Source organism: Pectinophora gossypiella, chromosome 12 (assembly GCF_024362695.1).
Source record: "Pectinophora gossypiella chromosome 12, ilPecGoss1.1, whole genome shotgun sequence".
In the NCBI taxonomy this organism is placed as follows: domain Eukaryota; kingdom Metazoa; phylum Arthropoda; class Insecta; order Lepidoptera; family Gelechiidae; genus Pectinophora; species Pectinophora gossypiella.
The window spans coordinates 686738-711092 of NC_065415.1; the positions used below are offsets into that span (position 1 = coordinate 686738).

General features: G+C 36.8%; 1 protein-coding gene across 3 annotated transcripts; it reads right to left on the reverse strand.

Annotated features, from left to right (window-relative positions):
* Positions 1-110: 110 nt before the first annotated feature.
* Positions 111-24267, reverse strand: LOC126371533 (thymosin beta). Of its 3 annotated transcripts, XM_050016858.1 has the most exons (6): positions 24146-24267; positions 3434-3588; positions 2914-3027; positions 2320-2433; positions 1852-1965; positions 111-1095 (listed from the first exon to the last, which is right to left on the reverse strand). In XM_050016858.1, the coding sequence occupies exons 2-6, from the start codon at positions 3576-3578 to the stop codon at positions 956-958; spliced, it is 627 nt and encodes a 208-aa protein (XP_049872815.1). In that variant the 5' UTR covers positions 3579-3588; positions 24146-24267; the 3' UTR covers positions 111-955. The 3 variants fall into 3 exon arrangements, with proteins under 3 accessions (XP_049872815.1, XP_049872817.1, XP_049872816.1); XM_050016860.1 differs by lacking the exon at positions 1852-1965; XM_050016859.1 differs by lacking the exon at positions 2914-3027 and having other exon boundaries at positions 24146-24266.
* Between the last annotated feature and the right edge of the window lie 88 nt (positions 24268-24355).

The following is a 24355-nucleotide window of genomic DNA, read 5'->3' on the forward strand; positions in this document are numbered from 1 at the left end:
TATTATGGCGCCTGACGTCTTTTATTAACTAAATTTGTTATTTTGAGTTTTTATTAATTTTGGATAAAATGAATGCTGTAGTTACGAGGGAAATTAAATGAAAACAAAAATATTTTTCATTCTATATTTATAAAAAGCACCTTCTGTAAAACATACAAAATCCCGTTAAAATTGTTGATTGGCATCGATAGCATAGTATTATAAAAAGTTGAAAACAAATATTGTGTATACGACGGTATAAAAATTTATTGTGATTATTCAGTTCTGTTCTATCAATGTATTGCGTCACAAAACAGACCAATCTTACATTATATAAACCTTACACGGTTGAGCAATTAATATTATTATAGCACTACCATTTTCGATGACATTTCACTCATTTCTTAGTTAATATAATTAGACTGACATTAAATTAACTGAGAAACAAAAGTCTTAAAAGTAATTTAGATCCAAATGAAAAATGGTAACTACACTCCTAATTATTTACTGACCAGAGATATCATCGGAATCGGATGCATTATCTCTTTGAAATAATATTAAAATAAAATCGTTATGTTTATATTATAATAAAGAGAACACAAGCACAAGTGACATAACAAATAGATATATTATATTTATTTTAAGTTGGAGTGCAGTGTGTTCCCGACTTAAACGAAAATCAGTACTGGACATTAATACTTAATTAATCATCTCAATATAAATTAAATTATAAAATGCTCATAAAATACACTTATTTAATTATACCATTAAAAAGTGACATAGAAAATTTGGTTCCTATATGCTAATGATAAAGACCAGTTTGTATCCTCAATGTTGTTGACAGCTGGTTATTGAGTCTTTGTTTGAGGAAGCTAAATGATGGACTGTTGAAACTGGTCCAATACTTAAATAACTTATATCGAGATTAAAATAGAGCGATACTAGCGAGATATAGTTGCTGGTGTATGTAGGGCATTCAAGCAGTCTTCTCCTGCTCGATGATGTCCTTGGTGGGCAGCGGGTTCTTCTCGCAAGTCTCCGTGTGCTTTAGCTTGGTGGGATCGAAGTTCTCGATGCCGTTCAGGAACTTGTTCTTCTCCTTTTCGGCTTCGATAGCTGTTGAGAGATATGGCAAAGTTAATAATGCTTTTGAAAATATGTCATCATGTCTCAGGCCTGGTAGCTTTGCTCGTGGCTGGTCACCTCCCTTACAAGGTTGTCAAGTCAACAGACATAAATCTTTTTGAACACAGAACACTATGATATACCATTAGTAGTGTGAAACGAAACAAGAACGCAATCAAACACAAGAGTGAAAAGTTTGATTGTCATATCTTGTGATAATTTTGTATTTAGTACCAAGTAAACGATTCAGTTTACTGAAGTGAAATGGCGTATGATATGAGATGATAATTTATTTGAATATGCTGTATTAAAATCAGCTTATATCTATCCCACTATTGGACATAATAGAGTATGGATCCTCGACCTAATACGCTATTTTACAATTCTATTAGAATAGAGAAACTTGACAAAAATTTATAGTGCAATGTAGATTATTATTAAAAATATAGTAATTGACTGCTGAATTATCTCCAAAATATAACTCATTAAACTTTAATTTTAAAAATAATTTAGATAAAAATCCAAAATACCTTGGTTTTTTAAAGTCTGGATCTGGCTATTTGATCAGAATTCTTTATGACTTATAGTTTTATTTACCACGAAAGGAGTCAAAGAGGAGGTCTGCATGTTCTTACAAGTGTGGACCGTAATTACAACTAATTAGTTACTAAATAATGCAAGAGGCGACAATACTTGCTTAGGCGTGCATAATGTATATATTATGTTAAAAAAGCAGCAAAAATAAACCTTCTATGGGCGGCAAAGGATTCTTTTCTTCCGTCGTCGTGTGCTTCATCTGGGTCTTGTCGAAGTGCTCAACACCGTCCAAAAGGTTTTGGTGTGCTTTCTCCGCTGCGACAACTGGTGCAAAGCAAAATCGTGCAAGGCAAAATAAAATAAATTACGATAAGCCTTCAGGCAGTCACCAAAATAATATTACACAAATTATTAAAACAAACCAGGTAAGTTAATGTATTTAAAAAAGGCTGCATTTTAAAATAAACAATCAACATATTTGTATTGAGTCCGTAACTGATAAGTTAATAGGGGCTTAGTCATTATATTGTTTTAAACATTAAGGCATTACGCATTTATAAGTGCTATATAAGTATTATAATAACGAACAAAAAAGTGTTTTTTTTAAATAAAGACTTTTGCGGAAGAAAGATTGCTGCATACTAGTGCCAACATTAAGATATTTTATATATAACGTACCATCTTTGTCAGGAAGAGGATTCTTTTCCTGTGTTTCTGTATGCTTCAGCCTGGTTGCGTCGAACTTTTCGATGCCGTCAAATAGGGACTTTTGGCTCTTTTCAGCGGCAACATCTGCAAATCATAGACAAATATAAATTTATAACTCAAAAGCAGGAACCAGTGCAGCATATTAGTTTTGAACAGCAAAATAAAATATTTTTAATGAAGTTACTATTATAAAATTATGATATTATACAATCAAACATTTTATCTTGCTGATCAAACTTTTACGTCTTCCTGTTTCATAAAAATACCTATAACTTCTGATTAATTTCTGGATTACGTCACTTCCGTAGCGGGAGAAACAAAAGAATCAAAACAATGGAAAATCAGGTTAACAACATGCTTATGTTAGAGTTTGTTTAGGTGATTATTTATTAGTGTCAATTGGTAACCGTTGTTTGTTCACTCAACCATTACTGGGTAACTTCAGTTAGGAAGCCCAAAAATCCGCGTTAATTGGTAAAAATGCGAACGGCAGCCATGTTTGTTCGTGGCATTGGTGTGAGGTAAGTTATTAATTTCGCGCTGTCTCAGCCCAGTGGACTATACCTAATGCATTCGGTAGCACAATTTTTTCAACGGTGTCCGTTCTCCTCAGAGAAGCTGGTTGGAATGTCTCTACGCCTTGCAGCAGTGCTGAGTGTTGCTTTTCTTTCGCTACGTCTGTTGTGAAATTAATTGTAAATCGTTATTTTACTACCTGTACACATTCGGCGAATATTGACTCACTTATTGTTTACAAAGGTAGTCAAAACTGTCCCTGATGAGATGACTCATACAAAATCGTATTTTGAAATTCATAGTATATTTTATTAAGTAAACAATATAACTAGTAAGTACCTACGTGTTCAGTAGAATTGCCTATTCATGGATTTGACATAAAAAACTATTTTGCTTGTTCTGAATTTTAGATAATACACTCTCTAAACAGCAACGTTTGAGGTTTTCTTTGTTAAGTTTACTTCGGCTGTTTTTGAAATGATCCTTACCTACCTATAATACATAACACAACTCAAGAGAGAGATCAAATCATCTAATAGACTTTTCACAAGAAGAATACAAAACGCACCTTCAGCGGACGGCAGCACGATTTTCTCATTAGTGTCGACGTCACGCAAGCAACTGGTGTTGAACCCTTCGAGCTGGCTCTTCAGGTCTGTCGCCACCTTCGGCAGGTCCTTGAGAGAGGGGGAGTCTCCGACTGAGCAGGCCATGGCTTCAAGTCTGCGGAGGATAACAAGATGGTTAAAAATAATAAAAAAGCTCTATGAGGTGTGGGTAGGTATGGATGTACCTTTTACTATTGACTACTTACTAACGGAATATAATCGGAAGCTTGCGTTATACTTAATGCTTATCCACAAAAAAACACTAATGTGTGTGTAGTTTAGTTAAGAATAAAATAAATTTATTGCCAGTAACAATTTTCATTTTTCTATAAGAACTAGCTAATTATGAATATTACGAATACGGGCAAAAGGAAATGGCTCAGCTTGTGCTGTGATGGAGCCATGCTATGGCGCCATCCATCGCTGGTTTTCAGTCATTTCCTCTTTAGTTCGTAAGAAACATGTCCCGCATGATAAAAATTCCATCCTAGTTGATATTTTTATATCTTTGCGCTCTTTGTACTCAAGCAATCCGGGAAACCTCGCAGATTAGTACCGCCTTTCACCATGACGGCAAATAACAATTTTAAGAGATAAGTAGATAAGTTGTTGAGTCAACGAAAAATAATGTGGTTTTAAAAACTTTCGATATTGCGACAAACTTAACCTACAGAAACAGAAGGTATAAACTATATAAGTAACATTAAAGTAACGAAATAGACCACGTGACGACTTTTCCTCACGTCACGACATTTATATCTTGGTCTGAATCTTCAAATGCCAAGTTAAATTCGGATTGTTATTTCAAGTCGTGAATAGACGAACCGTATCGATTAAAACCAGCAAAGCCAATTCAGTTAGCTTTAATAACAAAGTTTGGAATTGCTCTGATAAGCAAATTATCATAATTCATAAAAATATTGTTGGCATCCCCAACAAAGTAATGTTTTAAGTATGGCAATATTTTTCGGCGTGTGTTAAAATTTATAAAATTAATTAACACTTTCAAGGACAGAACGTCTAATGACGTTCGGATCCCAAGATGTCATATTACCTATTATGAACCATCAATGACCCATGATCTCTGTCCGTGAAAGGGTTAAAGTGCCGTCAACAAGATTGTCCAGTTATATTATTCTGTACCAACACATCGTGACAAGCATCGCCACCACGTAGATTCCCACAAATATGTTACCTATTAGGAATGCTAATTATCATCCCGGGCACAGCACCGCGCATTTAAGCACCTAATATGCTACAGACTAGAGGAGGTCCCCCAACATTCAGGCTGTTTCTAGCGATAAAAATATAAAGAAGTGAGTAGTAACTTATACGTACTTATAGATTATTATTAGATATTTACAGTCAAGTAAGATCGTCTTTTTCAGAAAAAAAGATTTGTAAGATGGAAACATAAAATGAGGCACCCACCACAGGTGTCCACAGACTGCGCTTGCTGGACTGATGAGATGTTGTAGAAGTCAATAACGGAACGCATAATTTATGGAGGTGACAAGTGATGAGCAGGGAGCTGTTTTCTTACAATTCGAGGCTCTGTCAGCCCTAGTAAATGCCAGAAAGTGATAATACCTAAGTACTTATTAATGTACGGTCACGAGCACACACACACTACACTTTTCTATCATGTCACATTAACTTTTTTGACAAATTGAACTGTAAGTCTCATAAACTGCCTATATACGTCCCACTGCTGGGCACAGGCCTCCCCTCAATCAACCGGAGGGGGTATGGAGCATACTCCACCACGCAGCTCCACTGCGGGTTGGTGGAGGTGTTTTTACGGCTAATAGCCGGGACCAACGGCTTAACGTGCCCTCCGAAGCACGGAATCATCTTACTTTTTCGGACAATCAGGTGATTCAAGCCTGAAAAGTCCTTACCAAACAAAGGACAGTCTCACAAAGTGATTTCGACCATGTCCCCATCGGGAATCGAACCCGGACCTCCAGATCGTGAGCCTAACGCACGGAGGCTGTAAGTCTCACTAAATGTCAAAATGTTAGTGCGACAGAGTCCTAAAGTGGGTACATTATTTTGCTCATGACTGTAAAGTACGTAAGAATGTGCTCAAACGTTCAAATACTAGACCATGTCGTAACCATGCCACCTACAAAACAGTTTTTTTACATTCATCATCTACTTTCATACAAACAAAGTTGAATCATCAATCGTCTGATGAGACGAGGTTAATCGACCGTGAAATGCGTTTTACCCAGCCCAGAATGTGCTTTGGCTATCCGTGTCAGTCGTAACTAGAGGGCATGGACCTCGACCCCAAACTTTGTAAATGTAACATACACATGTCTCCAATCTGCAGTCACTTTTGGTGTGTTGTAGGGGTTCATAAAACTTGTACTTAATGAATTGTGTGTGGGTTAGGTTACCAGCACTTCACCTGCTAGTGGTAAGTAAGAGAAACATACGAAATGCCTAGAATACTTAATCAATGAATGGAAAATAAATAAAATACAGATAATATTTTGAATTTGTCAGAAAATAAATTTAAAGCTCACGTGAATCTTACTTTACGTAAAAAAGCTTAGCTTATTATAAGATTAATGATAAAAATGTCTGGTATTAAATGTGTTTCTTTAGTTATTAAATAACTTGTAATGTATGTCATACCCTCATTAGTTTTTAAAAGATGTGTTGCTGTTGCAGTTTATTGGCATTTCTTCTCCTCAGCCATAACACCTTGCGAAATTGACCTTGAACAAGCTTATCCATAATAATTACGTTGAATAAATGATTCTGAAGGTAGATTTTAGAATAACCTACTTAAAATTGTAGGTCATCGAAGAAGTTTATAAATACCGGTTAATTTATTTTTACTACCGTTACCTACTTTATCAATAAACCGTTACTTGTAGTGGCATAAGTATTTTTCGTTTCTTTGCAACATGAGTAATATTTTAAGTAGATTTATTCATACACACTTCAGATTTTTACAATTTACCTTGTGATGGTCGCTCGGTAACTGTAACTGAGCCGTGTGCTGTGCACAACATGAATCATGCGTAATACGCACGGAGTGTAGACTAGAACAGAGGTAACTGTACTCGCTCTTACTGGCCGGTGCAGCGCCCACGTCGGGAGCAGATTCTTTAACTTGATGTTGTTGAGAAAGTATTTAATATTGTCAAGAGTTTAAAATTTACCTTTAAGTAATATATTTTAAGTAGTAGTATTTCGCAGTGTAATAAGCATTGTTATACAGTTTCTATTGAATAAATATATTTTTTTTAAGTACAACAGCTCTATAAGTACAGCCTATATACGTATATTATAAAAGCGAAAGGAAGGTCAGTAACTCACTGAGTGACTCACTCATCACGAAATCTCAAACTACAAGTGCTAGGAGTATCAAATCTTGCATGGGGGCTCCTTTTAGGACGTAGGTGCTCACTAGGACGGAATTTTGCAAAATTCAACCTAGGGGTTGAATTTATTGTAGATTTTTGTAACCCCTAAGGAGTGGCAAAGTTTGTATGAAACTTCTATAATTTTAATAGTTTGGTTTTATGCGAACGGAGTCGCAGCTAGACATCAATAAAATGTTCACATAAAGTAAATGGCCGGGTCACCGTATAAGGACAAACATGACGTTTAATGTGCATATTTATTTATTACAAATATTACAATGGATTCCTAAAAGGAGGAAGAAACAACTATTGACTAAGGAAAAATAATGTAACGATGATTTTCTGTTACATTTAACTAAGTACCTCGCGTTGTGTGACCGTAAACGTAAGGAAAAACGAGTTTATTGACTGTGGTTATAATTATTGGAATTGCAAAGGGAACCCTACCCATCTACATAAATATTAAAAAAAAAAATAAGGCACTTAGTAACGATTTATTTTTTAGAGCCAATGCGCAATGGCTGCCTCCGTACAGCCACGCGTCTGGAATACGAAATTCATCGGTCATTGTTGTCAAAGTCGACAGACCCACGATACAAACTGTATACGAAATTAGAATACATCCTGTGATAGGGGAAACAACCTTTTGTTCACAGCAGGATGTTAAAACTTTGCTTTGGGCAGGGTGCACTAAGGCTTCGGCTCCTCCCTTGATTTGTCCGGCCATGTTGGTAACACCATTTGGCGGCAAATTTACAATAATTCACAAAAAAAGCTAGAAACTAGTTGTCAAGACAACTAGCTGCCAGAAGAAAAAAAAAAAAAAAAAAAAAAAGACAACTAGCTTTCTATTTCCTGGATAACAGACATAATATGCTAACAAAGATAAAAGATTCTTTGTTTTTGGGTATAAATGGTGACCTTTTTATTACACTCGGGCAGTATTCTTATAATTCTATACACAATGTGATCCAAATATCAAGCAATAATTTTTATATAATAATATGCTTCTGCCATGACCTTGTATTTTTGAATAAATATGTACCCGAATAATGAGGCAATAGGTAATTATCTATTTTGGGAAACGTAGCCTGGAAAGTTCTATTTTTATCACTGTCACTGTCGTTTTTGGAAATCGTTTGCAACTAAGGCTCCTATGTTCAACCCTAATTATAACTGAGATAGGTTACTTATTTAATATGCAACAGTTTTTATGCAATAAGCATTAGTGAAATAAGGTAACACTGGCTTAAAAAGCTTACAATACGTGTTTATGTTAAGGATTAATCGGGTGTTATGATCGTGCATGAAACCCGTGTTACAAGTGGGCAGCAACGAGCCACGTTTAACCAGTTTTTCAAAATTACGAAATGACCGCTGCTTTTGAATCCTCATCGCACGAATCACCAGCCGTTCGTTTGGGGTCACAATATTTACAGACCGATGATGATGTCATTATGATCATATTGTGTTGCGTATGATTATAACAGCAGGTGGAATATCGTGAAAACAATGTCTTTGCTAAAGTAGGTATCCACTTCACTTTGTTAAATATTCAAAATATTAAGTAATTCATGGTGGCTAACGGCTACCGTGGTCCAATGGTTGAGCCGTGGGCTCACGATCCGGAGACCCCGGGTTCGAATCCCGGTGGGGACATGTCCCAAAAATCACTCTGTGATCCCTACTTTGGTTAGGACAGTAGAAGCTGATCATCTGATTGTCCGAAAATAAGATGATCCGTGCTGCGGAAGGCACGTTAAGCCGTTGGTTTTTGGTACTACTTACTTCGGCAGCTCAATAATAACCCTGACACCAAGGTTGGTATTCCATCTCACAACCTAAGAAGATGGTGGCTACAAGATTTTTTCTGCAAGTCTTGTAGTTCTGCTCAACCCTACAGGATCTATGGGCATGTCTTGTCTGTAATATCATCATTACATTTTAATTAATGTAATCAAGTGATCTTAAGTCCTATGCTTGAGGGAGGAAACACAATTAGGCGTGGAAAGTCCCAAAAGAGGATTTTCTGGAAGGAATCAAGAAGGGATCCCAGAAACTTAATTAAACATTTAAGGGTGTCAAAACTTCCGTCAGAGTAAATTAGGCATTTATTTTCAGGTTTTCTATTTAATAGACCAAAAACGCAAGACTGGATGCAATGTTTTTTATTAATTAAGTAATTAATTATTATGTGACTTGGTGTGTTTACTATAATGAACTAATAGTGAGTTCAAATTTAATGTAACTTTATTTAATTGAATATATCATTATTATTTTGAATATTTTTATGTGTTGATAAGCTATGGAATTATGTAGTGACTATTATGGAATTCTGAAATAATATTTTTTTTGTTTTTTATTTATTTAAAACTAGCTTTTGCCCGCGACTTCGTCCGCGTGGCGTGTTATATAAGAGAGAGATCTTTGTGTGTGTGGGAGTGCATACTTATGCAGTTTAGATTTTTTCATAAGTACAATTTTTTTCCCAATAACTCCCATTTTTCAAAATACAGCCAAAAATAAACTTTATATTTACTAAGGTATGCATGCATGCTAGATTGAATCAATTGATTGAATTGATTTTTTTTTAATTGATTGTTCATTGAGTTTTACTTTTAATACACACTTCCTCTCTTCCCTTCAACGTTGCTGTGCCCTACAGGGTCCATGTTTTAGTTCCTATGCCTATGTAACACCCCATTGTACTACATGGAATGCAATAAATAATTTAATTGAATTGAATTGAAAACATCTATCTTACGCGGTTTCGATTTTTTCATACAAATGTTTTTTTCCCACTAACTCCCGTTTCCGTGGGAATTTTGCAATATCCTGTTGCAACTAAGCTTTATGTTAACTAAGGTACCTGCATGCCAAATTTAAAGCGTCTAACTTAAGCGGTTTAGATTTTTCATACAAAAAGATTTTCCCGCTAATTTCCGTTCCCGTGGGAATTCCGGGAATTCCTTTCTTAGTGCACCTCTACGGTACCTAAGCTATGTCCCTTCCAAATTTCAAATGCCTACGTTTAGCCGTTCAGGCTATGCGTTGATATGTCAGTCACTGAGTCAGTCAGTTTCTCCTTTTATTTAGATTTGATTTTTTCATACAAATGTTTTTCCCGCTAACTACCGTTCCCGTGGGAATTTTGTAATATCCTGTTGCAACTAAGCTTTAATTTTACTAAAGTACCTGCATGCCAAATTTCAAACGTCTAACTTGAGTGGTTTAGATTTTTCATACAAAAGGATTTTCCCGCTAATTCCCGTTCCCGTGAGAAATTTGGGAATTCCTTTCTTAATGCACCTCTACGGTACCTATGGTACCTGCATGCCAAATTTCAAACGTCTAACTTGAGTGGTTTAGATTTTTCATACAAAAGGATTTTCCCGCTAATTCCCGTTCCCGTGGGAATTGAAATTCCTTTCTTAGTACACCTCTACGGTATTTAAGGTACCTGCATGACAAATTTCAAACATCTAACTTGAATGGTTTAGATTTTTCATACAAAAGGATTTTCCCGCTAATTCCCGTTCCCGTGAGAATTTTGGGAATTCCTTTCTTAGTACACCTCTACGGTACCTATGGTACCTGCATGCCAAATTTCAAACGTCTAACTTGAGTGGTTTAGATTTTTCATACAAAAGGATTTTCCCGCTAATTCCCGTTCCCGTGGGAATTTCGAGAATTCCTTTCTTAGTACACCTCTACGGTATCTAAGGTACCTGCATGACAAATTTCAAACATCTAACTTGAATGGTTTGGATTTTTCATACAAAAGGATTTTCCCGCTAATTACTGTTCTCGTGGGAATTTCGGGAATTCCTTTCTTAATGCACCTCTACGGTACCTATGGTACCTGCATGCCAAATTTCAAACGTCTAACTTGAGTGGTTTAGATTTTTCATACAAAAGGATTTTCCCGCTAATTCCCGTTCCCGTGGGAATTGAAATTCCTTTCTTAGTACACCTCTACGGTATTTAAGGTACCTGCATGACAAATTTCAAACATCTAACTTGAATGGTTTAGATTTTTCATACAAAAGGATTTTCCCGCTAATTCCCGTTCCCGTGAGAATTTTGGGAATTCCTTTCTTAGTACACCTCTACGGTACCTATGGTACCTGCATGCCAAATTTCAAACGTCTAACTTGAGTGGTTTAGATTTTTCATACAAAAGGATTTTCCCGCTAATTCCCGTTCCCGTGGGAATTTCGAGAATTCCTTTCTTAGTACACCTCTACGGTATCTAAGGTACCTGCATGACAAATTTCAAACATCTAACTTGAATGGTTTGGATTTTTCATACAAAAGGATTTTCCCGCTAATTACTGTTCTCGTGGGAATTTCGGGAATTCCTTTCTTAATGCACCTCTACGGTACCTAAGGTACCTGCATGACAAATTTCAAACGTCTAACTTGAGTGGTTTAGATTTTTCATACAAAAGGATTTTCCCGCTAATTCCCGTTCTCGTGGGAATTTTGGGAATTCCTTTCTTAGTGCACCTCTACGGTACCTATGGTACCTGCATGCCAAATTTCAAACGTCTAACTTGAGTGGTTTAGATTTTTCATACAAAAGGATTTTCCCGCTAATTCCCGTTCCCGTGGGAATTGAAATTCCTTTCTTAGTACACCTCTACGGTATTTAAGGTACCTGCATGACAAATTTCAAACATCTAACTTGAATGGTTTAGATTTTTCATACAAAAGGATTTTCCCGCTAATTCCCGTTCCCGTGAGAATTTTGGGAATTCCTTTCTTAGTGCACCTCTACGGTACCTATGGTACCTGCATGCCAAATTTCAAACGTCTAACTTGAGTGGTTTAGATTTTTCATACAAAAGGATTTTCCCGCTAATTCCCGTTCTCGTGGGAATTTCGGGAATTCCTTTCTTAGTGCACCTCTACGGTACCTAAGGTATCTGCATGCCAAATTTCAAACGTCTAACTTGAGTGGTTTAGATTTTTCATGCAAAAGGATTTTCCCGCATTCCCGTTCCCGTGGGAATTTCGGGAATTCCTTTCTTAGTGTACCTCTACGGTATTTAAGGTACCTGTATGCCAAATTTCAAACGTCTAACTTGAGTGGTTTAGATTTTTCATACAAAAGGATTTTCCCGCTAATTCCCGTTCCCGTAGGAATTTCGGAAATTCCTTTCTTAGTGCACCTCTACGGTATCTAAGGTACCTGCATGCCAAATTTCAAACGTCTAACTTGAGTGGTTTAGATTTTTCATACAAAAAAATTTCCCTTCACTACTCTGCTCCTATTGATTGTAGCGTGATGAAAAGTATACTATAACCTGTCCAGGAGTGTGAAGAATAATTGTACCAAGTTTCATTAAAATCCGTCCAGTAGTTTTTGTTTCTATAAGGAACATACAGACAGACAGACAGACAGACAGACAGACAGACAGACAGACAGACAGACAGACAAAAATTTTACTGATTGCATTTTTGGCATCAGTATCGACCACTTATCACCCCCTGATAGTTATTTTGAAAAAATATTTAATGTACAGAATTGACCTCTCTACAGATTTATTATAAGTATAGATTGACGTAAAGTAGAAGATCTATTATACACCATGTGCGCGCGTTTGCTATGTGGAGACACAAAAAAAAAACATAGGATTATGTAGGTGTATCATGGAAAAACCAAGATTTTCATGTAATTCAGCCTTATTGTAATGTAAGAATGAAGAAATCTAGCCCCTCAGTATGTTTGCGGTCACTACGCGTCCATGTATCTCGTTACAAGAACCGTACGTCCGCGGTCTGCTGAACATTGCGCCGGCGCAGACCACTGATTTAATTAAGAAATTTATCAGCAGTTACTGTAGTGTCCAATTAATTAGCACCAAAATGTGGTAGACGACGAAATATATATACAGTTTTTACAGTTACAGGGTAATTTACACCATTTTCAGCGCCTTCACGCTTCTGCAAAAATATCTAGATATTTATTTATATCGGAAGCTAAGCGTGACAAACAATTTATAAAAAGGATTGTTTATAGGGTCTTTTGTCTAATTTTGATGTCCTAATGGTTAAGGTTTAGTCATAGCATTTTTGTTTTTGGCACAATTATTTTTAGTTATAAGTAATTGTATTTTGGCATACTTTATCATTAAGCATATATAAATATTATATAGGCATATGGCTTTTCCTCTACTTTTGTTTGCCTTTATTTTTACCACTTTAATATTTTTTTTAATTGTGTGTTATAACTACTACTAACACTATATGGGTTTTAAGGTCTCAAATAAAGATATTTTATTTTATACATGATTTCTTTTTTTATTATTATGTTATACGTTGGTACCAACTACATCGTCGCCTTATTAGTGATAAAAATGTAAACCATCATTTCCCAATATTATATATTAATTTGTGGTTAACAGTGTTGGTGTCACAATCACAACTTTATCTAGTGTTGTAACTTAAATGTAATGTATATTGTGTTCACTGTTTGTTAATCCAAAAAATCACGATATGAAAACGCTTATAATATCCCACAAATTCGTTACGGCCGTTAACGTGCCGTGATCAGTCTAAAAACAATTCACACTTTCCAACTTTTCCAATACTTAATACGGAAACAATTACTTAACAATTAACACGCCACATCCTAGTTTCCTACATCGGTGTTCTTCATTTTTTCTAGTTCGTATCTCGTGCATGCTTAGTTTAGTTCAGTCGCACGAAATGGTGAGTTTAGTTTCGGTACTTTCGTGAGGAGCTCGGTAGCGCAGCGGTAAACGCGTTTGGTCTGCGATTGTTGAAGTTAAGCAAGCATTCGCAAAGGCCGGTCATAGGATGGGTGACCACAAAAAACAAATTTTCATCTCGAGCTCCTCCGTGCTTCGGAAGGCACGTTAAGCCGTTGGTCCCGGCTGCATTAGCAGTCGTTAATAACCATCAATCCGCACTGGGCCCGCGTGGTGGTTTAAGGCCCGATCTCGCTATCCATCCATAGGGAAGGCCCGTGCCCCAGCAGTGGGGACGTTAATGGGCTGATGATGATGTTGATGATGACTTTCGTCACACGAATTGGTAATGTAATAATTAGATCAACCATCATTAATACTCCTTACACCCAAGACTGGCATATGAAATTGGTAATAATGTTATCTGTAGCCCATAATAAAGGTGCAAAATCCATGCACGTCACGTTATCGTCGACTTTATTTTCTTCTATTTTTTTAGGTTGTAAGATCGTTGATCAACCTTAGCAACTCTGGTGTCAGGGTTACTATCGAGCCGCCATAGGCCCCTGACAGGCTCATGTAACGACTACGTACTTACTACAGTAAGACACAGCCGGGGCCAACGGTTTAGCGTGCCTTCCGTAAATACTGGAGTAAATAACATGTTAATTTCAGATTTTGTTATCCTGTAAATGTTTTGTGAATTTGTGTGCAATAAAGCGTTTTTATTATTATTATTATCTTCTTCTTTGCGAGTCGACGGCGATCAATATTAAATTTTTGCTGACCAGTAATTGGCCCCCCTTAGGGATAATCAGGCGATTTCAGCCTGCAATGTCCGGATCAGAGGCAGAGTCAAAAAAAACTAATGACAATAAAACATAAAAATAACCAATTTATCTAGTCAATCCATCACATTGGGTTGGGCATGCCACAAGACGTCAAAAGATTAACTTCAAGCCAATCTTAGGGTTTCCAACAAAGATTGCAAGTAATAAACAGTATTACGTAAGTATACAGGGTGTTAGTGACATCTTAACGAAAATTTTGAAGGATGATTCAGGCCATGATTCTGAGTTGGTATCAAGTGGAATTTTCCTAAAAGAACTGAAATTTTTATGAATTTTACAGCGGAAAATTCCACTTGATACCAACTCAGAATCATGGTCTGAATCATTCCCCTCAGTATTCGTTACGATGTCACTAACACCCTGTATATCACAGTCGTCACCATTTACCGGCCGGTCTCTATAAACCTGGACACGATCCCTTAGGTATTAGGTATAAGCAGGCAGGTTGGCTTACACCTTCAGAAACAAAGAACCCACCGTCCAGTAACGATGAGTTTAGTCACGTCGACTAATGCGTTCCATCGCCTAATCTTATAACGCGCGGTATTCCAACAATGCGTCATGCTTGACTCATATCGGGCCGAAGCAAAAACGAAAAGAAATCTCTCCGAAAGTTATCCTTCCGAAGGGGAGACGTGAATAGACGTGATTCATAATAAAAGTAGAATCATATGGGTGATATACGTTATAGATTTCGTGACCTGAAAGTTTCGGTACTCCCGAAACAAGTTTCCCAACGGGAATTGTGTACCTACTTTCGATGCTTTTTGCAACTGCATGAATACCACGGAAAGGAACGCGTTTATGTATTGTATTTAATTGCTACTTGTTGTATATTTTATTTTCCCTAATCGTAGACAAATAAAGTCAGTCACACAAATAGACCCATTGTTATAGTCCTCAAAGTTATCCTGCTCTTCACTTTATATGGTAGACAGTCGCCACTTTAGTCACCTTTAGCGGTCTCTTGGACATAGCTGACATGACATAACAAAAATAGTAATTATGTGGCCATCTGTCGCGTCTAAACAGAATCAACGTGCTATTGTGGATTGCTCAACTGGTTTGTAACGGTATATCGTGACATGGCGCCTTTCCACGCCCTTATATGGCAAAGGAGCAAGTACGCAGCCTTAATTCGTCTGTCGTTCGACCGATAAAAAATGTCCCAACTCTCTGCACGCCATATGGTTGTCTGGTCACATAAAGACGCCATTTATACACGGTCTAAGGACACAAATAAACTTGATCACGAGCACATCACGAGAAAGGGAGTTAGCTCTCTTGCTAACGAACTTTGCGGCTTATTATAACTTTTAAAACTAGCTCTGGCAAAATAATTAGGGTGGTCAAAAAGTCATATTGTTATGAAATAGAAGCCAGGTTGTTATTAAACCGAAACAATACTATTCTGTAACTGTGTAGCATCCAATCTCACGTTAATTGCAAAATGGCGAGGTTTCTCTCGTGTTATTGTTATGCAAACGGCGGCGGTGGCGACGTGATCTGTTGGTTCCTCCAAAGGCTTTATGTATCACGAATTTGCAAAGTTTACTGAGGATAGTAACTATGTGCTACTTATTTAATGTTTTATTGTTATGGGGCAAGAAATATTGCGTCCACTACCAAATGCGCGACATGTATTTACCTATATAATACTTACCTAGTTGTTCGCTCTAGACTTGTGGACACACCCAATTTGACAAAATGCGTTTTGGTGACAACTCTTTTTGGCGAATTATACTTTAGTTAAGTACCTACACTTTATATCTCTTGCAAAAAATATATTTGGTGATCGATTATAGCCAGTGGCAGTTGCATTCGTGTTGTAGAGGGGAGGGGACAGTGAACCGAGTGAGTCATGCCAAGTGCGCGGCCACGCCACACCAGCGCCGCCGCCGTCCCGCGGCCTCGACACCGTAGAAAGTTTAAAGTTATTAAAATTTCACCGTAAGCAGATCGTTGCGTTCCGTTTTTACTGATTTACGATGCTTCAATGTGGCCGCTGTAATTGCAATGCTTCCATACTCGAGCGCAAGCAAATTGACATTCGAAACTCACGCTTCTTGCATGTGAAACCAATGTGAGCTAAAATGACGCGTCGACGGATTCTCTATTTTCATTTTCACTTTCACTTTCAACAATTTTCATTACAGAGTTATAGCGTTAAATTACCATCAAGATAATGGAAAAGCCGTTTATAACAGCGCCATATTTTTATGCACCCGATAAGAAACACCGTTTGTCCTTTTGCAGAACAATGTTCGCGATATAGCCACTGATAGTTGTGTTTTAAGCACTTGTAGTACAGTCACGTAACACGAGCGAGTCTAATAAGGATTAATAGATTTGTTTTCACGCCGACGAAGCCGCAAGACCTCGCTATTTATACTTGTAGGAACCACACAGGATACCTGCATCTAGACTTGAATTAAACCTAACATAGCCTTGTTTCAATTCTATTTATGTTACGAGTATTCTAGTGCGGGGCTATTTGCGCTGATGACAAGACAGACATACTTTCAATACTATGTTGAATAGCAAGGTAGCGAGTATGCTGTGTCGCACTCTACATTATCGGTATAAAGTTTGTCATGGTATAATAGAATTTCCAATTAAAATCCCAGACTTCAGAAAGTTGGTTTAATTTGACAAATTAAAAAAAAACCCGTACGGGGTGTTAATGGTAGGTTTTTTTATTTATTTATTAATATATTGATTAGGGTTTCTTTTCATTATTTATTATTTTTTATATTAATGTTTTTTTTTGACATTTTCTTGACAAAATATGTACCTATTCAAACCTAATGGCAGATGGTACTAAGTGCGTAGTTGCATCTTAGTAAACACGTCTAACCTTATGCCTATTTATAACTCGAGGAACATTCCACCCATTGAAGTAACATGTGTTTAGCTATTCCTAAGTCGGGAGCTAACCTTGGCTAGGACGTAGAAGGAGATTATGTGCTGTATGGTTGCATCCATGTATGGTTGCCGATGAGAACCGGGCTGTAGTGCCATTGAAAGATGCAAAGCTGATAACAACGTGTGAATGACGCAGTGAAAACTATGGGAAAATGTAAAACTGCATTAGATAGTTTTGTGATGGATTAGAGTTTCATGCGTGCATGATCTGGGATCTAAAAGAAACTTTGAATATATTACCCACCCTAAGGTTAGCATTCCGCGTATTTCGAGGACTACCTTCTTCTTCTTCTATCGTGTGGGTTGTGAGGTCACTGACATTTACTTCAGCCTGAGATGACTAGACCTGGAGTCAGCCTCACAAAGTGTTTTAATGTTAGAAATCGAACCCATGACGTCGGATCATTAAACCGATAATAGAAATATTTGAAAATAAACAATTTTGATCAGTTTGCTAATATATAAAAGTGGTCCAACTGTTATTTGATGTTATCTATCGCCTGCACTATACCAATTCAGATCTTCGTTGTCAACAAATAATATTTGATCAGTTTGACCTTCACATTGTTTTGAGACACTCACACAAAAACTTCAAAGCAATTCAAGTGCGTAGATTGTGAATGTTGACGTTATCGATACTTGGGTTGCTTCATTTTTTGAAGGCTAATCCTAATATAAGGCGTGTCGCAGATGATGGACAGTTTGTTGCGGATATTTCAGTTTGAAAATTAGATTAGAGCAAAATAGAAAGAACAGGGGGGTTAAAATGGCCACATCGAAGCAATTCATCTAAGAAAGCAATATTTCAATTTGACATTTGAGCCTGACCTAAGTATGTCCAGAAGTGGACATCAACGGCGTATTATCATTATTAAAACACGAAAGTTTTTAGACTTGTGGAACTAGGCAGTGTACAGGGTGTTAGTGACATCGTAACGACAACTTTGAGGAATGATTCCGAATTGATATCAAGTGGAATTCTTCGTCGCAAAAGTGTGGAACTGAAAATAATTTTAAAAAACACTAAAATAATCCGACAAAAAATTCGACTTGATATTAACTAAGAATAATGAGCTGAATCATACCCCCTCAGTATTCATTACGGTGTCACTAACATTCATACCTACTTGCATGGCTACCTGTACATACTTGTACGGGGTGTAAATGACATCGTAACGAAAACTTTGAGGGATCATTCAGACCATGATTCTGAATTGATATCAAATAGAATTCTCCGTCGCATAAGTATGGAACTGAAAATATTTTTTAAAAACACAAAAAAATTCATGAATTTTCTGACAAGAAATTCCACTTGTATTCCAATATTAACTCAGAATCATGGTCTGAATCGTCCCCCATTCGTGTAGGAAGTATTTGTAAGTAGGCAGGTACGCCATCTGTGATATGGGACTTACTCATCGTTATATAGAATGCCTAATGCCATAACGGCCATTTTCCATGTACCTAGTTAAGAGTCTTTTGTAATTATATATTTTTTATATTGGTGCAATAAAGTATATTTGTTCTTCCATCCTTATAGTTTTCCGTTACATTGCGGTTGAAATTATTCCTACCAATGTCACTACTTGGAATATGACTCAAGTGAGCTGAAATATATTCATGTGTTGAAATAATTGTAAACACACCTACATATAATGTAAAATAGAAAGATCCTAGCACATTTTATTACGGCCCCCGTGGTCCAGCGGTTGAGCGTTAGGCTCACGATCCGGAGGTCCTGGGTTCGAATCCTGGTTGGATATATCACAAAAAAAAACACCGTGATCCCTAGTCCAGTTAGGACATTACAGGCTGATCACCTGATTGTCCGAAAGTAAGGTGACCAGTTACTATTTACTGATGTAAAGTACGTACTGTTAGGGGCCTTTGGCGGCTCGATAATAACCCTGACACCAGGGTTGATGAGGGTTTGTAATCCACCTCATAACCCACACGATCTATGGTGTGCTTCTTCTAAGTACATTTTATTTAAATTTTCAAGTCTAGGTATCATAAAACGTAGGTGATTGCCCCAGGATTCAGATACCTGCAGATAAGGATTCGTCGTGTGACCACTTCAGTCTTTATCCTTATTTGTCAACAGAAATAGGTACCTACTCCGATAACTTTTACAAAACAAATAGGTATTATCAAATGAGTCAAAGAAAGTGATTAATGTACCTATTCGATAAAAACTTAAAAACAACTTCCCATCTTACCGTGAATAATCAAATAAAAGACTGGAACTAACCTTGTAAAGGGCACAAAACACAAAAAAATAGATTTTACGTGATCAATCTACTTCATTCGTAGTCTTTGTGATTTATCTATGTTTCCGGTTCCTACAAGAGATAAACTTGCACGTTGACAATAACAAATAAGATAAAATAAAATACTTTATTGAGCACAATGGACACAAGATACAGAAGTAAGGACAACAGATACAGAAAGGCACAACAAGCAGGCTTATTACTCATCCAGCAATTTCGTCTTGGCAACCTTTACCTGAGTTGAACCTTCTTGACTCATCGCTTCCAATGTTTTCACGACTTCAAGACGCAATACTAGGACTTTTCGTACAATGTGTTAATACAATGTAGTGTGCAGAATAATCAGCACAGAAAACAAAAACACTAGTAAGTAAACAAAACCGCGGCAAACATCGTAATGACAGTTCTATTATTTTTTTTTAAACCGTGTGTACGTAGCACAAGAATCTTATGTCACGTGCCCATTCAGGCATTCAGCCTTATAGCTCGTCGCGCATTTTAGTGCAAAACAGTGCTATGTAGCGCTAAACAGTATCACGAGTGTATTGTGTTGGTGTAACGGCCACCATTGTCTGACGATAGCGGCCCAGTTGACTCACAACACAGTTCAATGAAGTTACTCTTCATTTATTTAAGTCATGGTTTAGCAAAAGCATCACGAATTTAGGGCTTGAATTATAATTTCTAAGGTCTTCAAGGAATCAGTGTTAAAGAAAGTACAGATCAAAGAAAAAAATCGAATTGAGATTCTATTACGGAATACTTATTTAGTCCTAGTTACTCGATCTACCTATTTGAAATAAAAGTACCTAGTAGGTAGGTGGTAATCAGAATAGGATTAGGATATATGTCATGAACTTGACTCCGTGTCATGACACCGAATCACACAACTCCATATCAGATCGATATCAAATTCATATTCCACATTGGACACCGAAACACGCAATGTCATCGACCTCAACGCTAGAACGTAACAAGATAGGTACGTCTCAAATTTTATGGACCGGCAAGTGGCTTAACAGTATTCGTAATTAAATTTCAAGTGAGCACTGAACACAAGATTCCAGCAGTTTATATGTGCAATAAATAATTTTACTATGCATTTACCTATTAAAAATATTTTCTGAAAGCTAGAAAATTGTTTTAAAGTTTCTTAATTTTCGATCACTATGGATAGCTTTTACATGTTGTCGAGAGTGCATATGGATGTTTAAATAAAAAATTCGGCAACAACCATTCCCTGAGGGGGTTTGTTAACGCTTCCCCTATCCGCCGGTATTGATCTGGCGTCCAGGCTCACACATAGGCAGCCTAGGGCTCGCAGGGCTTATACTTAATTGGATTTTGGAAGCCGGAAAGCTCCCCTTATATACCATCCTTTCAATTGGCATAAATATTTCACTTAAACGAGGGCTTTCTGTTTTAAAAGAGGGAAATAAAATGGTAATATCAGCTTTATGCCCACATTTAACAACGTCCTTTAGTCGAATTGATATTTATTTAAAATCGTCGTTGGAAACCTAATCCACCCTTGTTGTGGAGTTCAATTTCTAACACAAGCTTTTTTTACGTGACTTATTGTAGATTTGCCTCAGATAGTATTAACTAGCTTTATAGGATAAAAATTGTAATCAAAATAATCCGATTATAGCTTTTGATCTGGGATAGTTATCCAATTATGTCAATTTTGCAGTTTCTACGTTTACCTTAATCTTCATGTTCATCCTTTGTACAATTTGCTAATGGATGTTCTTTACTCTCTCAGCCCTGGCGTAGTTAGGCATTAAGGGTGCGTTTGGTCTCAGGCAATCGATTGCGGATTCGGAAAGTCGCGTGTACTCTTTCGCACAAAAGCCAACGGAGATGCTGCATCTCTCTCAGACAGCCACTGTCCCGTCCCGTACAGATTTCATTATTTACCAACATAGTCGTAGACAAACAGAACGTCGCTTGTATGTATGAGGGATGAGTTATTGCTGTTGTAGGGAGGTAAAATTTTACTGCTGGCTCCGTGAAGTTTTTGCAAAAGTAGCTATAAAAGACAGTTCAGGCTGTGTGGTTCAAGTAGTACCGTGTCCTTGCGGCTGAACAGTTTTATAGGGATATTGGTTATATTATGAACTTTGTGTAAACAGGAAAATAATTGGATACAATAACATTTTAACGAACATCGCGGGAGGGGACTATCGAATCTTACTTTATCCATATTAACTAGGCGCTTAGGAATTTATTCTGCATGTTAAAATTTTATTTATTTATTTTATTTTATTTATTTATTATGGACAACTTACAACGTAACTTATTAAATATAACTGGATTACAATCACAGCTATTTTCCAGATATGTCTCTTTCGCACTACTTTGTATTGTATCTCTAACATGCAGTCTAATATTTAATGAAGCATAAGTACCTAGATCTCTCTCTCTCTATTTAAGAGCTGCGCTATTGTCGGTGGAGTAATCGCCATTCCTCTCTTCTTCCCGCCAAAACCTTCACCTCCCGATACGACACGACCTGCATCTTCTCTTTTATTTGTTTCATAAATGTTCTCCTAGGTCTACCCCTTCTTCCCTTCCCTTCAATTACCACCTACCTACCTAGTTATGTGCTATAAATAAAACATCACATGACTAATGTGTATTGCATGTGTCTGGATGTCAATTTCTTTTGTGACGAGTTGATTACAGATTTCGGGACCAATCGTCTGTATGTCACGCGAGAAAGCGGCGAAAGTAGTCGTTTGAGTTATCTGAACCGGTTCTTCTGTAATCCCGTGCCTTATGCCACATCATGCAATCAGATTCCTTTATTGTTATCTTTTATCTGCGTCCGAGTAATGAATGTTATAATTTCGCAAGTAAATGAATGAGAAAATCTTTCGAATCGTCACAAAACTGAGTAATAAAAATCCTAATGATTCAAAGAAATATGCTATCAATCTTGTTTTTTCTTTTTCATAGAATTTTACATGTCCATTGCTATGTGTTCTGTTGCCAAGTGTTCTGGAAGGAGTTGATGACTTCCACTGACAAAATAACATCTTAATTTACCATTAATTTTATATAAATACCGTTAAACGTTTTAGGTAATATGATAAACAATTATCTGAATAAAACGTTTTACAAGTTGGAATCAAATAAGTATACTTATTTAGTCCAAAACTTAGTGACTAAAAACGATTATAGTTTGACTAACAGCGTATGATTATTTATTTGATGTGTCAACCATGTGTGGTTTGGTCATGATCTATTTATGGCCCATGATACTAACTGAGGGTTCGTTAACACCGCATTCTCAGCCGTTACCTCGTCCTTTACAAGGGCTTCTTAAATTTACTGCCATTGTAACTGTTTACAAACTCCTACGCTAAATTAATTAAGTAATTAATAATTCTGTTATGCTTGTATAATGTTATGACTTGAATTTTTGGATATATTTAAAAGCTCCCATCTCAGGTTGAACGACACCAGTTCGTTAGCACAACCGAGTAATTGTATTTATTAACATAAAATATCGCATGCTGGCAAACGAACCATAGCAAACCGGTTAATTCGAGGCTTTTTCTCGCTTACTTTTTAGGAAATTTGGAAATTATTTTGGAGCCTATAATTTATCATTATTTAGCAGTCAATAGGAAAATAATTTCTCGAATAAAGATATTAAAGGGGAAACTTCTTTGTTCTTTGCACATCGTGATGTGTCAATATCTCCCCTTGATCAGACCACACCCTTTGAAATATGAGTAGCTTTGTCAACTCAATAGGAGAACATCGATAATCCAATTTGTCAGGAGGGTTAAAAAATAATTAATTAGAATTAAAAAGTAGAATAGTAGTATCATGAACGGCTCTTGTATTTTTATGTTCTATGGTTATAATCTAGTTCGAAAACCAAATTACAGGTAGGTAGCTGGCAGGAAATACAAAATCCCGGAACCGGATATCAATTAAATGACTAATTAAAAGTAACAAAGGGCTGTTCATCCTTTCGAACTGCAATGAAGCCGAGTAAGATAAAATAATACAATACGGTTTATCATCACGTCGCCTCACCTCAATGTACACGGAATGCATTGTTATCCTCATTGTGGATATCGTGTTGACGACAGACGATGCAGAATACAGAATATCAGAAATTCCGATCAAAAAGGAGAGTACACACTCCAAACCTACCACGTCTTAAAAATAATCGAAGTAGGTATGAAGTCATGCTTCGCTCCCACTCGGATATAACGAACCAAACGGTCGGCGGTCCGTTAAACTTGCTAACTCCAATAAGATATTCACTGCGTAAGTCCGACCGGCAAAATGTAAAAAAACATCTCGAATCAATGAAACGCACAAGTGCATCTATACAATTTACACATGCATTCGATCGCCGGCAAATCCTGGGGGAGCGACTAGGGACCACAAAAAGTACCTAACTAAACTAATATATTGCCAATAAACCTAACATAATATTTCTAATTTATTTTTTTATAAATAAAAAAAAAAATTACTACACAGAAGAAACAATGAATCACTTACCAAGTTATTTGTTGTAGAAAAAGTAAGGAATGTGAAACCGTGCACAACGTACGATCGTCAATATGCGACTGCGTGAAGTAGGAACGAGCGCACAAGGCGGTGGCAAAGCAGCATGAAGTTGAAGCAAGTTGCGATAACGGGGGTGGCTGACTGGACTATCAAAATTACTCTGACCCGTCACCGACTCATTTTTTGATACTAAATAAATAA